The sequence below is a fragment of the Ascidiella aspersa genome, chromosome 9 (assembly GCF_963924565.1).
Source record: "Ascidiella aspersa chromosome 9, kaAscAspe10.2, whole genome shotgun sequence".
NCBI lineage: Eukaryota > Metazoa > Chordata > Ascidiacea > Phlebobranchia > Ascidiidae > Ascidiella > Ascidiella aspersa.
The window spans coordinates 12509448-12522587 of record NC_139455.1 but is presented as its reverse complement, the minus strand read 5'-3'; the positions used below and the strand labels follow the sequence as shown (position 1 = coordinate 12522587).

Genomic DNA, 13140 nt, shown 5'->3' with positions numbered 1-13140 from the left:
TGTGACGTAATATAGAGTTAATGGTCTACTTTGAACTTTATCGTACGTCGCAATGCTGCAAGTGTTGTGCCCATCTGTTTAAAAGTAGGCTACAACTCGTTAAACTTAAAGACCAGTTGTATGTGAAAAACTTCAATAGAACCACGTATGACACGTATGATATCGAAAAGACCGCGGTAAATTGCTCATGAAATTGAAATTTCCATTTTTTTCTTTTAAGTTGTATACTTTTGTCGTAACTACATTTTGGGTTGATTTTGATTTTTAAAGGTCAACCGGTCCGCAAAATTGATTTTGTAATTTTACCGGTCTGTATGCTAAAAAGGTTGAGAACCACTACTTTAAACTGTCGTGTAACTTAAACGTAACAGCGTAAGCCTTGCCTTACGACGTAAGGCATTAAACGAACTGATCGTATCTGTAAAGCTACTTCAAACATTAAGTTCCGTTGACGCGTTCGTCCACATTTCCTTAAGAAAAGACATGTGCCCACGGACAGTCCTCCTATTCATCAATTCAAACGGCTCAACACCTGTACATTCTTAACGGCACCTCGCGTAGGCGAATAACACAGCACATTTAGGTACCCATGCCACTGCTTAGGTTGGTAGGGAATCGTGGTTAAATTGCGTATTTCCAACAGTCTTTCCGCTTCCTTCATGCAGTACGATATAAAATGGGTTCTCAAGACGTTCAAAATCTTATCGGGACCTACAAAACCGCTTGACGTCATCCTTGAGGCACGAGAACCCCAATTTTGATGAATTAAACATCAATCAGATTACAATCATATACAATTCTTGCGAAATGTTTACATTTCGAGACAAACCGTGTTAAGAATGTCCTGATTTACCCAAGAGCATGCAACAATAACTGACGTTACGGTTTAAGGTCTTTTTGCGTCATAACGACTTTTGTCCCAAAGACTAAAAATCTGTTGCGATGGAAGAAAACAAGAATATACTAACCCAAAAACAAGGAAATCTAATTCTACAGTGTGAAAAAACCGCACGAAGATTGCTACCAGATTTCACGAAATCCACACTGACAGAACTATCTAGTTCTCTATCAATTCAGATGTAGTAAGCACAACATCAATACTCAATGCTTTACTATAAGATCAAGGTTTCCTTCTCTGAGTAAAACAAAAAACGAAACCTGAACTATGGACAAGACCTTGACGTGGTGTTCAGGCTTTCTACCAAGATTGCCCATCAGCTGTAGCCTGATGATTAACCATCAGTGGGTTCTAAATTATAGCGAAGGAGTATATTGACAAAAAATTCGGCAAACTAATGAAAATATCTTTTTAGGTCTAAAATAATGTAGATGCAGCACACATGACACCAAATCAATAAAATAGTGCATTTAGTATTCACACAATTATATCAACTACCGGTACTTATCTAAAATTCATGAAAACATGCTAGCCATTTTTTGTATAAAACAACCTAACAAACAAATATTATTAAAATGTGACATTTATACCATGACTACTTACTTTTAAACTGTAAAACAGGTTTATTTATAGCTTACATATATTCCTGTGCAATCAATGCAAACAATGTATAAAGAATGGTTTTAGGGAAGGACAATTTTTTTTCCTAAATCTGAATTTTCAAGTTTGCGTAGCACGGTCAATACTGAACCAAATGTGCTCAGATTTGGTTTGTGGGGTTTTTGGACGCAACCTAACAATTCCAGGGGATCTACACTAAAATTCGACAAAAAGTGTTTTTGTGAACGTTGGAGTTACAACTAGCTGAAGGACAAAAAACACGACAAAAAGTGTTTTTTGTCCTTCAGCTAGTTGTAACTCCAACTTTTTTATTTCCAGATAAAATTCACGCTCCGCCTAAGCATCGGCTATTTTGTTTCCACAAGCTTGTTGGTTTCAGCAATTCTCAGTTCCTCAAGCTAGTTTACTTCGAGCTCCCCATTCTATACGTACCCTAAGCCTCTATGTCTCACTTCTCTTTCCGTTCCTGGTGCTCAATTACTTGTTGTTTGTTTACCCACTTAGCATACTTTTGCCAGTTAGGCCTATGAGTTTACCAGATTCTGTTAAACATTTCCATGGCTAACAATCTTCGTCGTCTCTTGGTGCTCAAAAAAAAATGAAGTGAAGTAAATCAAGACGAACCCTTAGTAGTCACGAATACAGTAATGTGTCTGATATGTTGGAATATAGTTAAACGCTTTTCAGTCTATGCCCAGAAGTGTAAACTATCAATTCCGCTTTGAACTTGGTTTCGCAGTCGCACAAAAACACACGCGTGTTTACCTCGTAACTTGTATAATGCCTTACTTTAGCGCAGTAAACCATACGCCCTTACTCCTCAGGGAAGAAGAGAAAAAACATCACTTTATGTTCGTTCTGTTTTAATTATATACTAGGTGTTTTTGCGTAAATTATTTTTCCTATAAAATATAACGTAGCAATTTTTTTTAGGAAGCTAAAGCTTTTGGAAATTTTGAATGCGTTGTAATCTCTGCGTAATGTTGAGATGTAAAAGTGCTCTTTAAAAACAAGTGTCTAGGGAGATAATTTGGTTTCCAATAGTAGTCAAAGGGTGAACGACTACAGAATTTTAGAACCCCAGACTCTTAACATTTATTAAACCTTTTTAGACGCAATATTAAAACTTCTCTATTTATAGGTTGAATTTACTCGTTTTTACCAGTTTACTAAAAATGGTACCTCTTTTTCTATGGGTTGGTAGATATACAATTATTAAACAACCTGTAGACATCTTCTTGAGCAGCCTTTCTTAACCTGGGGTAAATTTATCCCAAGGGGTAAATTTTCTCGTTTTAGGGGGTAAATAAGCTATCAATCGAAATATCCACATCAGCTGACACGACAGAAAAAGTGTGCAAGCCATAGGTATTGGTGGCCTACTTTCCTACAGATTAACTGCTAAATCGAAAGTTAGCCTATAGTAGTCTATTAATTATTTATCATCTAGTGTCGGTAACATTATTTTTTACGATGATAGCTATTTTAGTTAATTGGCAACATCCTTTTCTCTTAGTAACTTCATTGTTACATCATAACTGATATAATTTGCTACTCGTTTTTAAAATAAATATAACCATTTTATATATTGGGGGTAAATCTGATATTCATTTTTGTAAAAGGGTAAAATATACGGTACAAAAAAGGTTAAGAACCCCTGTTCTTGAGACTAAGCAATATTGCAAAGTTTCAAAGAAGTCATAAAAATGTAAGACGTTAAAATGAACCCGAAGACGTGATTTACAGTTTTAGAACAAAATAAAGCGTTTTTCGATCAAGACATGTTTAAAGGGTACTTTCAGCAAATAAACGCTTACCATATTAAAATAATAAACGAATTGTTAAATAAATCCAAATTGTTTTCGCCTGAAACAAATTAATCCAAACCCAGGGCAGACATCATTATCAGTGGGCCGCGAAACATATTTCTTGTTTTTTTTTTTCGATAAACCTTATTACCGTTAATACATGTGTTTTGTTTAAAAAAATGTGAATCGGACCAGTGACACAAAAACAACTATTTTATTCGACAGAAAAAGCTCTTCATAAAACATGTAAACGCACAGAAACCTGCATGGGCCGTGCGTTGTATTATTTGTATGCAGAAGACTACTGCCATATAGATAAATGAGTGTGCTTCGTGTACTTCGTCAGGAACAGTTAAAAACACATGTAAACTTCCGAGGTATACTTTTTCTCTAATAAGCCTATGAGAATAAAATATCTGTGAATCGTCTATATTTTTTATAAGAGATTATACCAACAAATATAAAAATGCTTGAGGCCTTTTTTTCTTCCATGCCGAGGTCTATAACATAAGATCGTGTGGGCCCATCTTTTTCTAAAATGCGTGTATTAGCAAACTGTGTGTAGCCCTCCTATACTCAGAAGGCCTATAAAAAATTGCGTGCTTTGTGTCGGCTTATTAACGCTTTAAAATATGCAAGGGGGATTAATTTCGTACTGGGGCCTTAGGTGTCTAAGTTGAGCATCTCTTTCTCGCAGTGGGCTTTTAGCAAGTGTTGAATATCTGCGTGGCATTTTTTTTTTGGATGACGGAGTAATAGCAAGCATTACAATCAACCTGCACTTTTGTTAAAATTTGGTTTTCGTGTTGCGTGTTTTTGATGTCAAACCACAAAAAAATGCACGGCGCATTTGTGAAGTTCGCACCATAAAAATGTTATTTTTTTATTCCAAGGTCATATTTTCCTATATAAGCAAATCTAATATAATGCTTACTGTCATTTGATGTTTTAACAAACAGTTGTTGATTTTCGAGCGCTTTCATTTTCCTCCGATTATGTTGTTTTGATACAACTTCGTCCAGAGTTTTAAGCAAACCGTTGGTAATGCTTCGGGCGTGCTTTTGATTCAAGGTGACCGAGGTGGCAACACTTTGTGGTATGGATATCCAACCATCGAGAGCTGCATGGCGGTGTGCCATAGTTGCCTTCGGTTGTTTCCTTTAAAAAAGGTATATTCGACTATTTTGTCAACTGACGCATGTAAGAATCTATTTTTAAATTGTAATACATAACCTCAAGTTTAAAGTAAGTTCAGACATAACTCTAATATTGGTTGTTCACATGTAGGCACTATGGAACTTGTACTTTATTATAAGTCTGAATGGTTATTTCACTTGCATTGCATCATCAAGTTGTTAAGCTATCGTTTTGCGCTCGTGATCTTTCGCTTTAACAAGTGGTCACTTCCTAGTGCTTACGCTAATTTTAAAATTGACGACGTACAATTTTGTTTGTTAATTGCATCTGAATGACGTCATCAATTCGTTTTCGCGTTTTGGCCAAATGGATTTTTTGACACACTCAGTACATTTTTTAATATGAAGCATTTTGAATCATGATGCCCATAACGAATAACGATGACGTCATTATGACATCTAAGACATAATATTTTCCCTGGACGTTTTTTTGGAGTGCCTGGAACCTTTCCATGAGCGTTTTTTCGTAGTGCTTGGAACGATGTATTAACAAAAAAAACCTCTGTTGCAATTATAGTTTGAGCCCTTTTTACCTTACTGACCTATGTTCGGTGATAGCAGGCGTAGATTAAGAATGATTCCCCTCCAAAGCGATGCAAATTCACTATTTGATGGCGAGCTGTGTAATTGTTTTCCACATGGCTTTACAAAACAAATACTAAATCATCGTATTTGATTCTTGTGGGCATTTAGCGCCTATCAAACTAAATTTCAGTTAGAGATTAACGCACGTGTTTGACCAGCTATATCAGACCTATTTAGGTTACTTGTTTTATGAAATCTTGTTATCACATTTTGTGACGTCGTACGAAACGTTTTTAATCCGCTAAACAAATTAACACACCAGTTCACATTTTTTCCGCCAAAAATTTTTTTTTTAGCGACGAAAGAAATAGCGGAACGACTGAACACTGAAATCTCCATCATTCTTCCCAACTTTAGCAACAACAAGTCGAGACTCGTTCTGCACTTGGCACGTTTCAAGCAGAAACCACTGAACGACTTAAAGGCAAGCACTGCAGCTGATGCAGCCACGTAAACTTCACATCATTTGCCGATCTGAAGAAGCTTTAAGATGAATATGTTGCACGGATTACTTTATCGTTTGTGCGTACGTAATTGTTTTAATATTTCGTCGTTTGTACGTCTGTTGTTCTTTTCAATATTTCTTTCTTACTCACGCAACTTATCTTTTTTCACTTCTGCACCTCAACTTTCACTTTTTACTTTTTATCTCTTCACTTTTTGTTGGCACCTCATAGTTCGTTACATTCGGCACTGACACCATTTCTCCCCTCGTTGTGGTTGTTTGTAAAACAGGGGAAAATTAGGAAAGTCGGGTTTTCCTTTATATGTAGCCCGTTGGTCTCTTTTTATTGTTTTACGTGTTATATTCTTTTATTTGCGTTTCGCCTATTACTAAATATAAAAATATTAAAGACAATTCATGTAGCGCTTGGCATTCGGCAGGCCGTTAAGTAAAGCTTCAGTAAATTGGTGTAACAATTACATTGTGAAAAAAGTGCGCACATTTTTGAAGGAATCTTAAAATATGCGCAAATTTCTTACTAATATTTGCGCGCATTGTGCAAAAAAAGTTCGCCAACCCCACCTCTTCAAAGCGCTGGATATTTTTCTGGAAGGGATTCTTTCTCTACATGGATAAAGTGTAAATTACCGTAAAGTTGTTTGTAACACCGTTTTTTTCGAAACCGGATCTTTTGAAAAATAACTGGAACTGTACTGGGCTGTCTAATAGGTCATAATGTCTCAAAAATCAAAAATAAATTCTATTGCCCCTCGTTTAATCGCCTGGACACGCTTTTACGTATTTTGATTTCGCTGTATTAAGTAGCCAAAAATTTAATCTTGGCAAACTTTAACCACGGAAACGCAGTTTTTAAAATTGTTTTATTGTTTATTATTTAGGCCAGGGGTCGGCAACCTATCGTATGCAGTGTGCCAGTTTATGAATAATTTTAATATATCAACAACTCGCGTGCCAAACATTTTGCTATGTTTTGATTTTGCACTGGCAACCAGAGCTTAAAAAATTGAACTTGATTCCGACTTCAGCCAAATATGCATTTTCGTCAAATCCCGAGTCAGGCTCCGACTCGCCTGTAGATTACCCATTTACGTCAAACCAAAAAAATGGGATTTGCTTCGTTTCAAAATGTCGTTTTATGCTTGATGTTCGGCAAAAGAGGTTTTGAAAACACAGATGCACACACAGCTCGATCGTCTCGACAAACGAATCCAAAATCTGTCGTCCTGGATTCTTAAATAAACCGGAAATCTAATTTCCGTATCCCGGAGACGCCATTAAACCTAATTTCATAAGTTACGCTGTTGAAAAAAACAAACTATACTTCGACGCTTTTCAGCCTATGCCCAGAAGTGTGAGCTGTAAGTTTCGCTTTGAGCTTGGTTTCTCAGTCGCACAAAAACAAACGTGTTTACCTCTTAACTTTTAATGTAAAATGGCCTGCTTTAACGCAGCACAAATCACGCCTCTTTTTCAGTATTGTGACGTAATACGAACATTTAGTCGTAAACAACAAGTTTAACGCCCACAGAAAATAATGTAAAATACAATACTTAAGACACTAATTTTTGACACGAATTGAAAATGTGTGAAACCGTTTGGTAAGGTTAAGGTTAGTGTTAGTGATGTATTAATAATAATTAATGTTAATGATGTGGTAGTGATAATATAGTTGCACTTTCCTAAGGTGATTTACTTTTGAATGGCTTTAATGTTATAATGTAGTTGTGGGCCGCGTAGCTGTACAATCATTGCACTTTATTTTAAAAGTTTGTGTGCCATAGACTTTTAAATTGGCTCAGCTTGGAAAGGCCCACGTGCAAAATGTGGTCCTGAGAGCCTGTCGAACTATATTTTTTGCCAACTTAAACTTTATCTAATTAAAAACATTTTCGCGCTTCGCGAGTATATTTGTCTTTTATATTATGTGTTACATTATGATATGGCAGTGTTTGGGGGCATAATGGCGCTTTGTAATAATATTTCACCCTAAAAGCAAATGTCCTGAATCCGCCACTGTTTGGTAGTGGTTTACGTAATGGGCCTTCGTAATAGCTATGAAAAGAGTACTTTTTGGCCGAGACAAAAAAGTTTGCCGACTACTGGTTTAAACGAACGTTCGCCATTGGCAAGGCGTGTCGCTATGGCTAAACAATAACATTGCTGCTTTATATGTAGCCAAGTAGTGCGGAGCCAGCGTTTATCAGGCGGCCTATTACTTGCCGATAACCTTCGCCTAATCATTAAGTGTGCGTCGAATGCTGTTGGGCGACAACGTGTAGCCCAGTGGTCGGCAAACTGTGGGCCGCCGAGTCATATTTATTGGGTCGCCAGTTACTTTTAAATAGTTAAGTGTTATCACATAGTTGTAGGCCGCGTGATGGCCGTACATTCATTGCACTGTATTTTAAAATTGACATGGCTAAGTAATTTTATATTGTCTCAGCGTGGAGTATGTGAACGCAAATTTTTTGTCGAGCTTCGCGCTTAGCTTTTATTCCTCTTTTGATAATCAAGGCGCCGTGTAATACATCACATTTTCTTGGTGTCAACAGCCTAATCCTGTGTGAACTTAGACTCCCTACGGCCAACAACATGCAATTTCTACCAAAATATATATAGTTGTATTTTTTTAATCAATTTTGTAATATGGGTATTGTATCATGAGTAACATTTATTTAAACTTTAAAACAAGATTAACATAATGACCATAATGTATTCCTTTTATGTGTTTCGTGCGAAATTTGTACGACTTAGTGGGGGCCGCCATTTAGCTGTGGAGATGATTTTTTTGCGGTTTGTGCGATAAACTTGGTTTATTTGCATAATACCACACCGGTTAGCTCGTGAACAGCACGTTTCTTAAATTACTTGATCATACGGCGTTAAGGATTTATATGCACTTTTGTAAGTTTTATATTTCAATCTATTCAGCCAAAAAGCGATATTTTGTGATTTCTTGCATCGTGTGACTTATAACTATACAATTCAATTTCTGTTAAATTATACTATAAATGATTTCGAGCAAGTTTCCAATCCTTACATGTGCGTATCCACTGTTTTCGTAGTGCTTTTACGTAATGGGCCTCAGAAAAGCGTACTTAAGGCCGCGACAAAAAAAAATTGCTGAACACTGGTGTAGCTTATTGCCAGGTGCAGAAATTTGCAATTTCCTTAAAGGGCGTTAACTTGTAAAAAGAAACTCGTAAAACGAAAGTATGGTGCAGACTGCAAGGTTACTCAAAGTCAATTTTAGGCCAATATTTAGCGAGGTTATGCACAGCGTATTTATCAAGTAATAGTAACGCATTAATAAAACGAAAATTCAGAAATCATTTGACGAATCTTGTAACGTTCGCTTGGCTCAGTACCAAACAGAGCCGAATATAAAAAAATACCTTAGTAAGATCAAGCTTTGTAATGACTACTAGGGCCTATGTTAATTTAAATTAAAATGACTGATTTGTTATATTTTAGAAAATTACTGATTTTATTAAATTTTTAGTAATCTTTAGAAACTAGTGGATCTATTCGTTGATTAATAGCCGTATTTGTTAGTAACATGAAGAAATCAGTAAAACAAATAACAAGTAAAAACAGTTAATCACAACGCTAGGTATTTTTATAAGCAGGGGGGCCACGAGGGTCGATGGCCTTTAAAAGGGGGCCACGAACCATAAAAGGTTGAGAACCACTGCGTTAGTGAATAATAATACGCCATAAAGATCAAAACGTCGCGACACACAGTTTGAGAACCTCTGATATACGTAATGTATATATTCTGTGATCCAGGGCCGAACTAAGCACTATAGGCTAATAAGGCTATAGCAGCCTTTCTTAACCTGGGGTAAATTTACCCAAGGGGGTAAATTTCCTCCTTTTAGGGGATAAATCCAAGGTTATGTATTCAAGCTCTGAATATTCTGGTTCCGTTTTCTTCAACTAACCGATGCAAAGCGGCTTCTTTGCATTGCACTAACAAATCTAAAGCACTAAACTGATTTAACTTGTTGAATATTATATTCGTTGTGCATTATCTACTAATTTGCCAGACATTGAAACTCGCTGCCAAAAAGCAAGGGGAGCTGTTGCACTGATTATAACTGATGTAATTTGTTACTTTCGTTTTTTATTAAATGAGCACCACTTTATATATTGAGGGTAAATTTGATATCCATTTTCGTTCAGAGGGTAAAGCATACAAAAAAGGTTAAGAACCCTTGGGCCTTGGGCTCTTGAAAAATTCGGCCCTCAATTTTTTCAAAGGTTTAATTTTTGTAGGGCTTTTGCTAGCTGTAAGGCTACTTAGGCCTACTCCTACCTTTAATCCGGCCCTACTGTAATCAAACTCTTCTGTTCAACTATATTGGCTCACATTACTATAGTATAACAAAGGCCTTTCGAAATCAGTCGTCCTAAACACGATTACTGTAAAAAGGCTATATATAGGATAGGCTACAACACTACTAGCTTTCGGTAAGGTACGAACTCCCGGCCAGCTAACCGACACCGTCGCTCTACCGCCTGATCTACGCGGGCCCAGAGGTATGCTGGTCGAAAATCGACCAACGCTTCGTTGCCTGGCTCATAATGTTCGTAGGTATAACTTCATTTGAAGGGGATAAACATCGTGGATTCAGCAAGTGAAACATTTATCCTACATAAACACTGTAGCAAACACTGTGTATATTGTGTGATCACGCCCCCTGGATTCATACGGAACAACGCTCCCTGCACTGTATTTCATTTCTCAGTGCCCACTATGTTAACTTTTCTGTGTTTTTTTTAAATTCCAGAACTTTTTTTCTTAATACCCAAAAGTATTTAGGTTCGCGTTATTCTATATTGTTTTTGCAATAAGGGAGTCAAACCTCTTATTGTTAGTAAGTAACACATCTTGGAACAGGATAAACGCTATGTAACGTTTTTAATCTTGTGCAAGCTTACGGATTTTTTTAGTTGCATATTTTTCCACGAGTTGTTTTATGACCCACTTTATGACTTCAACGTTAAAATTATTTTCAACTATCCTAGTTTGCCCCTGGTTCTCCAATATTAGAATTCGTCGCACAAAAACAATTTCAATGATCTTACTGATGTAGGCCTACAATCAGCAGAAAACAAATAATTACCTTAGTATGTTTCGTATGTAATATAAATTGTAACAGCAGACGTGACAGTAAAATATTCGACTATTTTAGAATTACCACAACCGTAATCAACCTGTAATACTGTACAAAAGATAAAGATATTTTGTCATGCACCGCATCTATCATCTATACCAGTGATTCTCAACCGCGGCTCTGAGAGCCGCATGCGGCTCTCAACTGAACATTTTGCGGCTCTCTAACCGAGTGAAAAATTAGTTAGAAGTGGCAGAATTGCAACAAAGTAAGTAAAAGAAATCAAGAATTAATGAGTTGTATAAGCAAGGATCCCGAGTACGAAGTACTAATGTTACCGGGTACTTCCATCCGGCACTTTAAAATAATTTTGTGGTTTGTTACGTCACAATATATTTAGTCCTGATCGACAAGCTATGGCAAACAGTGTTCATTAGTTAGCCTAGGCTAGCGTAATGTATATTTGATGTTTTCTTGTTGATTTCTTAATATTTTTAAATTATATGCCTACTGTTGTTTTTTATGCGGCTCCTTGCAAACATTAGGTTTGAAATGCGGCTCTTGCTCTAAAAAAGGTTGAGAATCACTGATCTATACGAAAACTATGACGACATTTCCACGAATAAAGTTCGGCGAACTTTTGTAAAACAATATAATTAATTAATTATCGATTCCATTATTTAAAATATAATAAACTTGATCGCAGATAAGCAGCATAAATCGCAAACCAGGATTTGGTTTGTAAGCCCGGCTGAAGCTCATTTTAAAATTTTTCTGGAATATATTTCAATGCTGCACTTACAAAGAAATTACCATTGTTAAGAACAAACAACTTTAACATGTCTTACAAGTTAACGTATGTACGCATTGAGTTTAAATTAAGCGTTTAAAAAAATTGTTTAAATAGTTTATATTTGTAAGTAATTCTGCCACATTTCGCAAAGCAATTGTGAAAAAAACAGTAATTACTCAACATACATCTCTGATAATGCAGCGCGCATTCTCTTGCAAGTCGTAGAAGACCGGCGATTGTTTCCCGACTTAAAAAAATCAACCTTGGCAAAAAATGATTTTTTTAGCTAATTTGCACTGCTTTCTGTTGTATATGCGTATTCGTTGTTAATTTATTGCAAATAACATTTTTTAGTATTGTTTTTTTTTTCAACTTCCATCGTTTCCGTACAATAAGGCCAATTTAGCAAGTTTATCCGATCCGATTTTTTCAGATTTACCTGGTAAACTTTAAGCGCTATAACGATACGAAATGAAAAAAAATTCAATAAGTTTTTGTCAATCCTTTTTTTAAGGTCCAAACCACGGGAAACACTTCGATTAGCTAACTTGAAAAAAATCAAAATCTGAACAACCCTAATGTTTACCGAAGCAATATTAATTAAATTTAAACTTCCTAAAGTATTTATTTCACATAAATAGGCCAACTTTGCTTTAGCGTTCCAAAGTTTAGTATAAATTGCTCTTTCAAGGTAGAATTTCTGCGTTGGATCAAAAATCTTTGGCTTATTTAAAAATCTTGGCTTATTTTAATATTGTAGAGCATCGATACAACCTTATGTAACTACCATTTGGCATTAAAAAATGTGTTTCTTACGCAGAAAAAACTAGAATGGCGAATAAAAATACAATTTTATTATTTCAAAAGAGTTTAAGACATTAAAAAAGTGTAAAAAAAATAAAACCATATGTGCGACTTGCTTATTAAACCACTTGGCTACCCCTGGCCTCTAATATAGACAGACGAACACTTCCACTGTTAATTCAACTTTAAACTAACAATGATTTCAACCTTCAATCAATATCTTAACGCAAATGAAATAGTATTAGCAGCATCAATAAACAACTCTGATAAAATTATTCTGTGCCTATCTAAATAGATCAATATTCTCGAGGCTTGTAATTTAATAGGCCACATTGTTCCCTAATAGCTTTACAGACAATCCGACCTGTTGTTGCCAGCATTGTTTAGTAGTGTATTGTATCGTTATAGTATATCAATGGACAGTTCCGATAAGGCGGTACGAGCAACTTTCGCACAACCGCGTAATATTGTCAAATAAAGCAACAATATTTTAATATTGCCGCCATTTTTTTTGTATTCGTTTAACAGTGTTTCTGGTGATTAAAAGTTTTCGTCACTACAAAAATAAACACATTGAATCCGAATTTATTTTTACAAACTATCCTGAGGATAAAAATATTTTCCAGTTTTAGTACTTGGAACTTTAATAGTTATATTGTTGACGTTTAAGAATCTGAATTTAAACTATATATAGATGATTTTCTAAAATTCAATAAATAATTCAAAAAACGCGATTTGTAAATAATTGGACTGTGACGGAATTGGTCAATCGCCTTCCAGCTGTTGTTCATGTACTACCAGTTGCCTTTGTTTGATTGCTGTTGCTGTTTGACTGATTGGTGCAATGGA

The 13140-nt window shown here is 35.8% G+C and overlaps 1 protein-coding gene across 3 annotated transcripts in view; it reads right to left on the bottom strand.

Moving 5' to 3' along the window:
• LOC146133036 (uncharacterized) overlaps positions 1 to 10804 on the bottom strand; it is a 104025-nt gene extending 93221 nt beyond the window's left edge. For 2 of the 3 annotated variants that reach the window (XM_083397309.1, XM_083397311.1), the window contains exons 1-2: positions 10704 to 10804; positions 4262 to 4485 (exon numbers count right to left, since the gene is read on the bottom strand). In XM_083397309.1, the coding sequence (XP_083253435.1) occupies positions 4262 to 4466 (205 nt within the window). In that variant the 5' untranslated portion in view covers positions 4467 to 4485; positions 10704 to 10804. Of the gene's footprint in view, positions 1 to 4261; positions 4486 to 5065; positions 5177 to 10703 lie in introns of those variants that run through there. The other variant, XM_083397310.1, reaches the window with a different exon arrangement.
• Positions 10805 to 13140: the final 2336 nt, after the last annotated feature.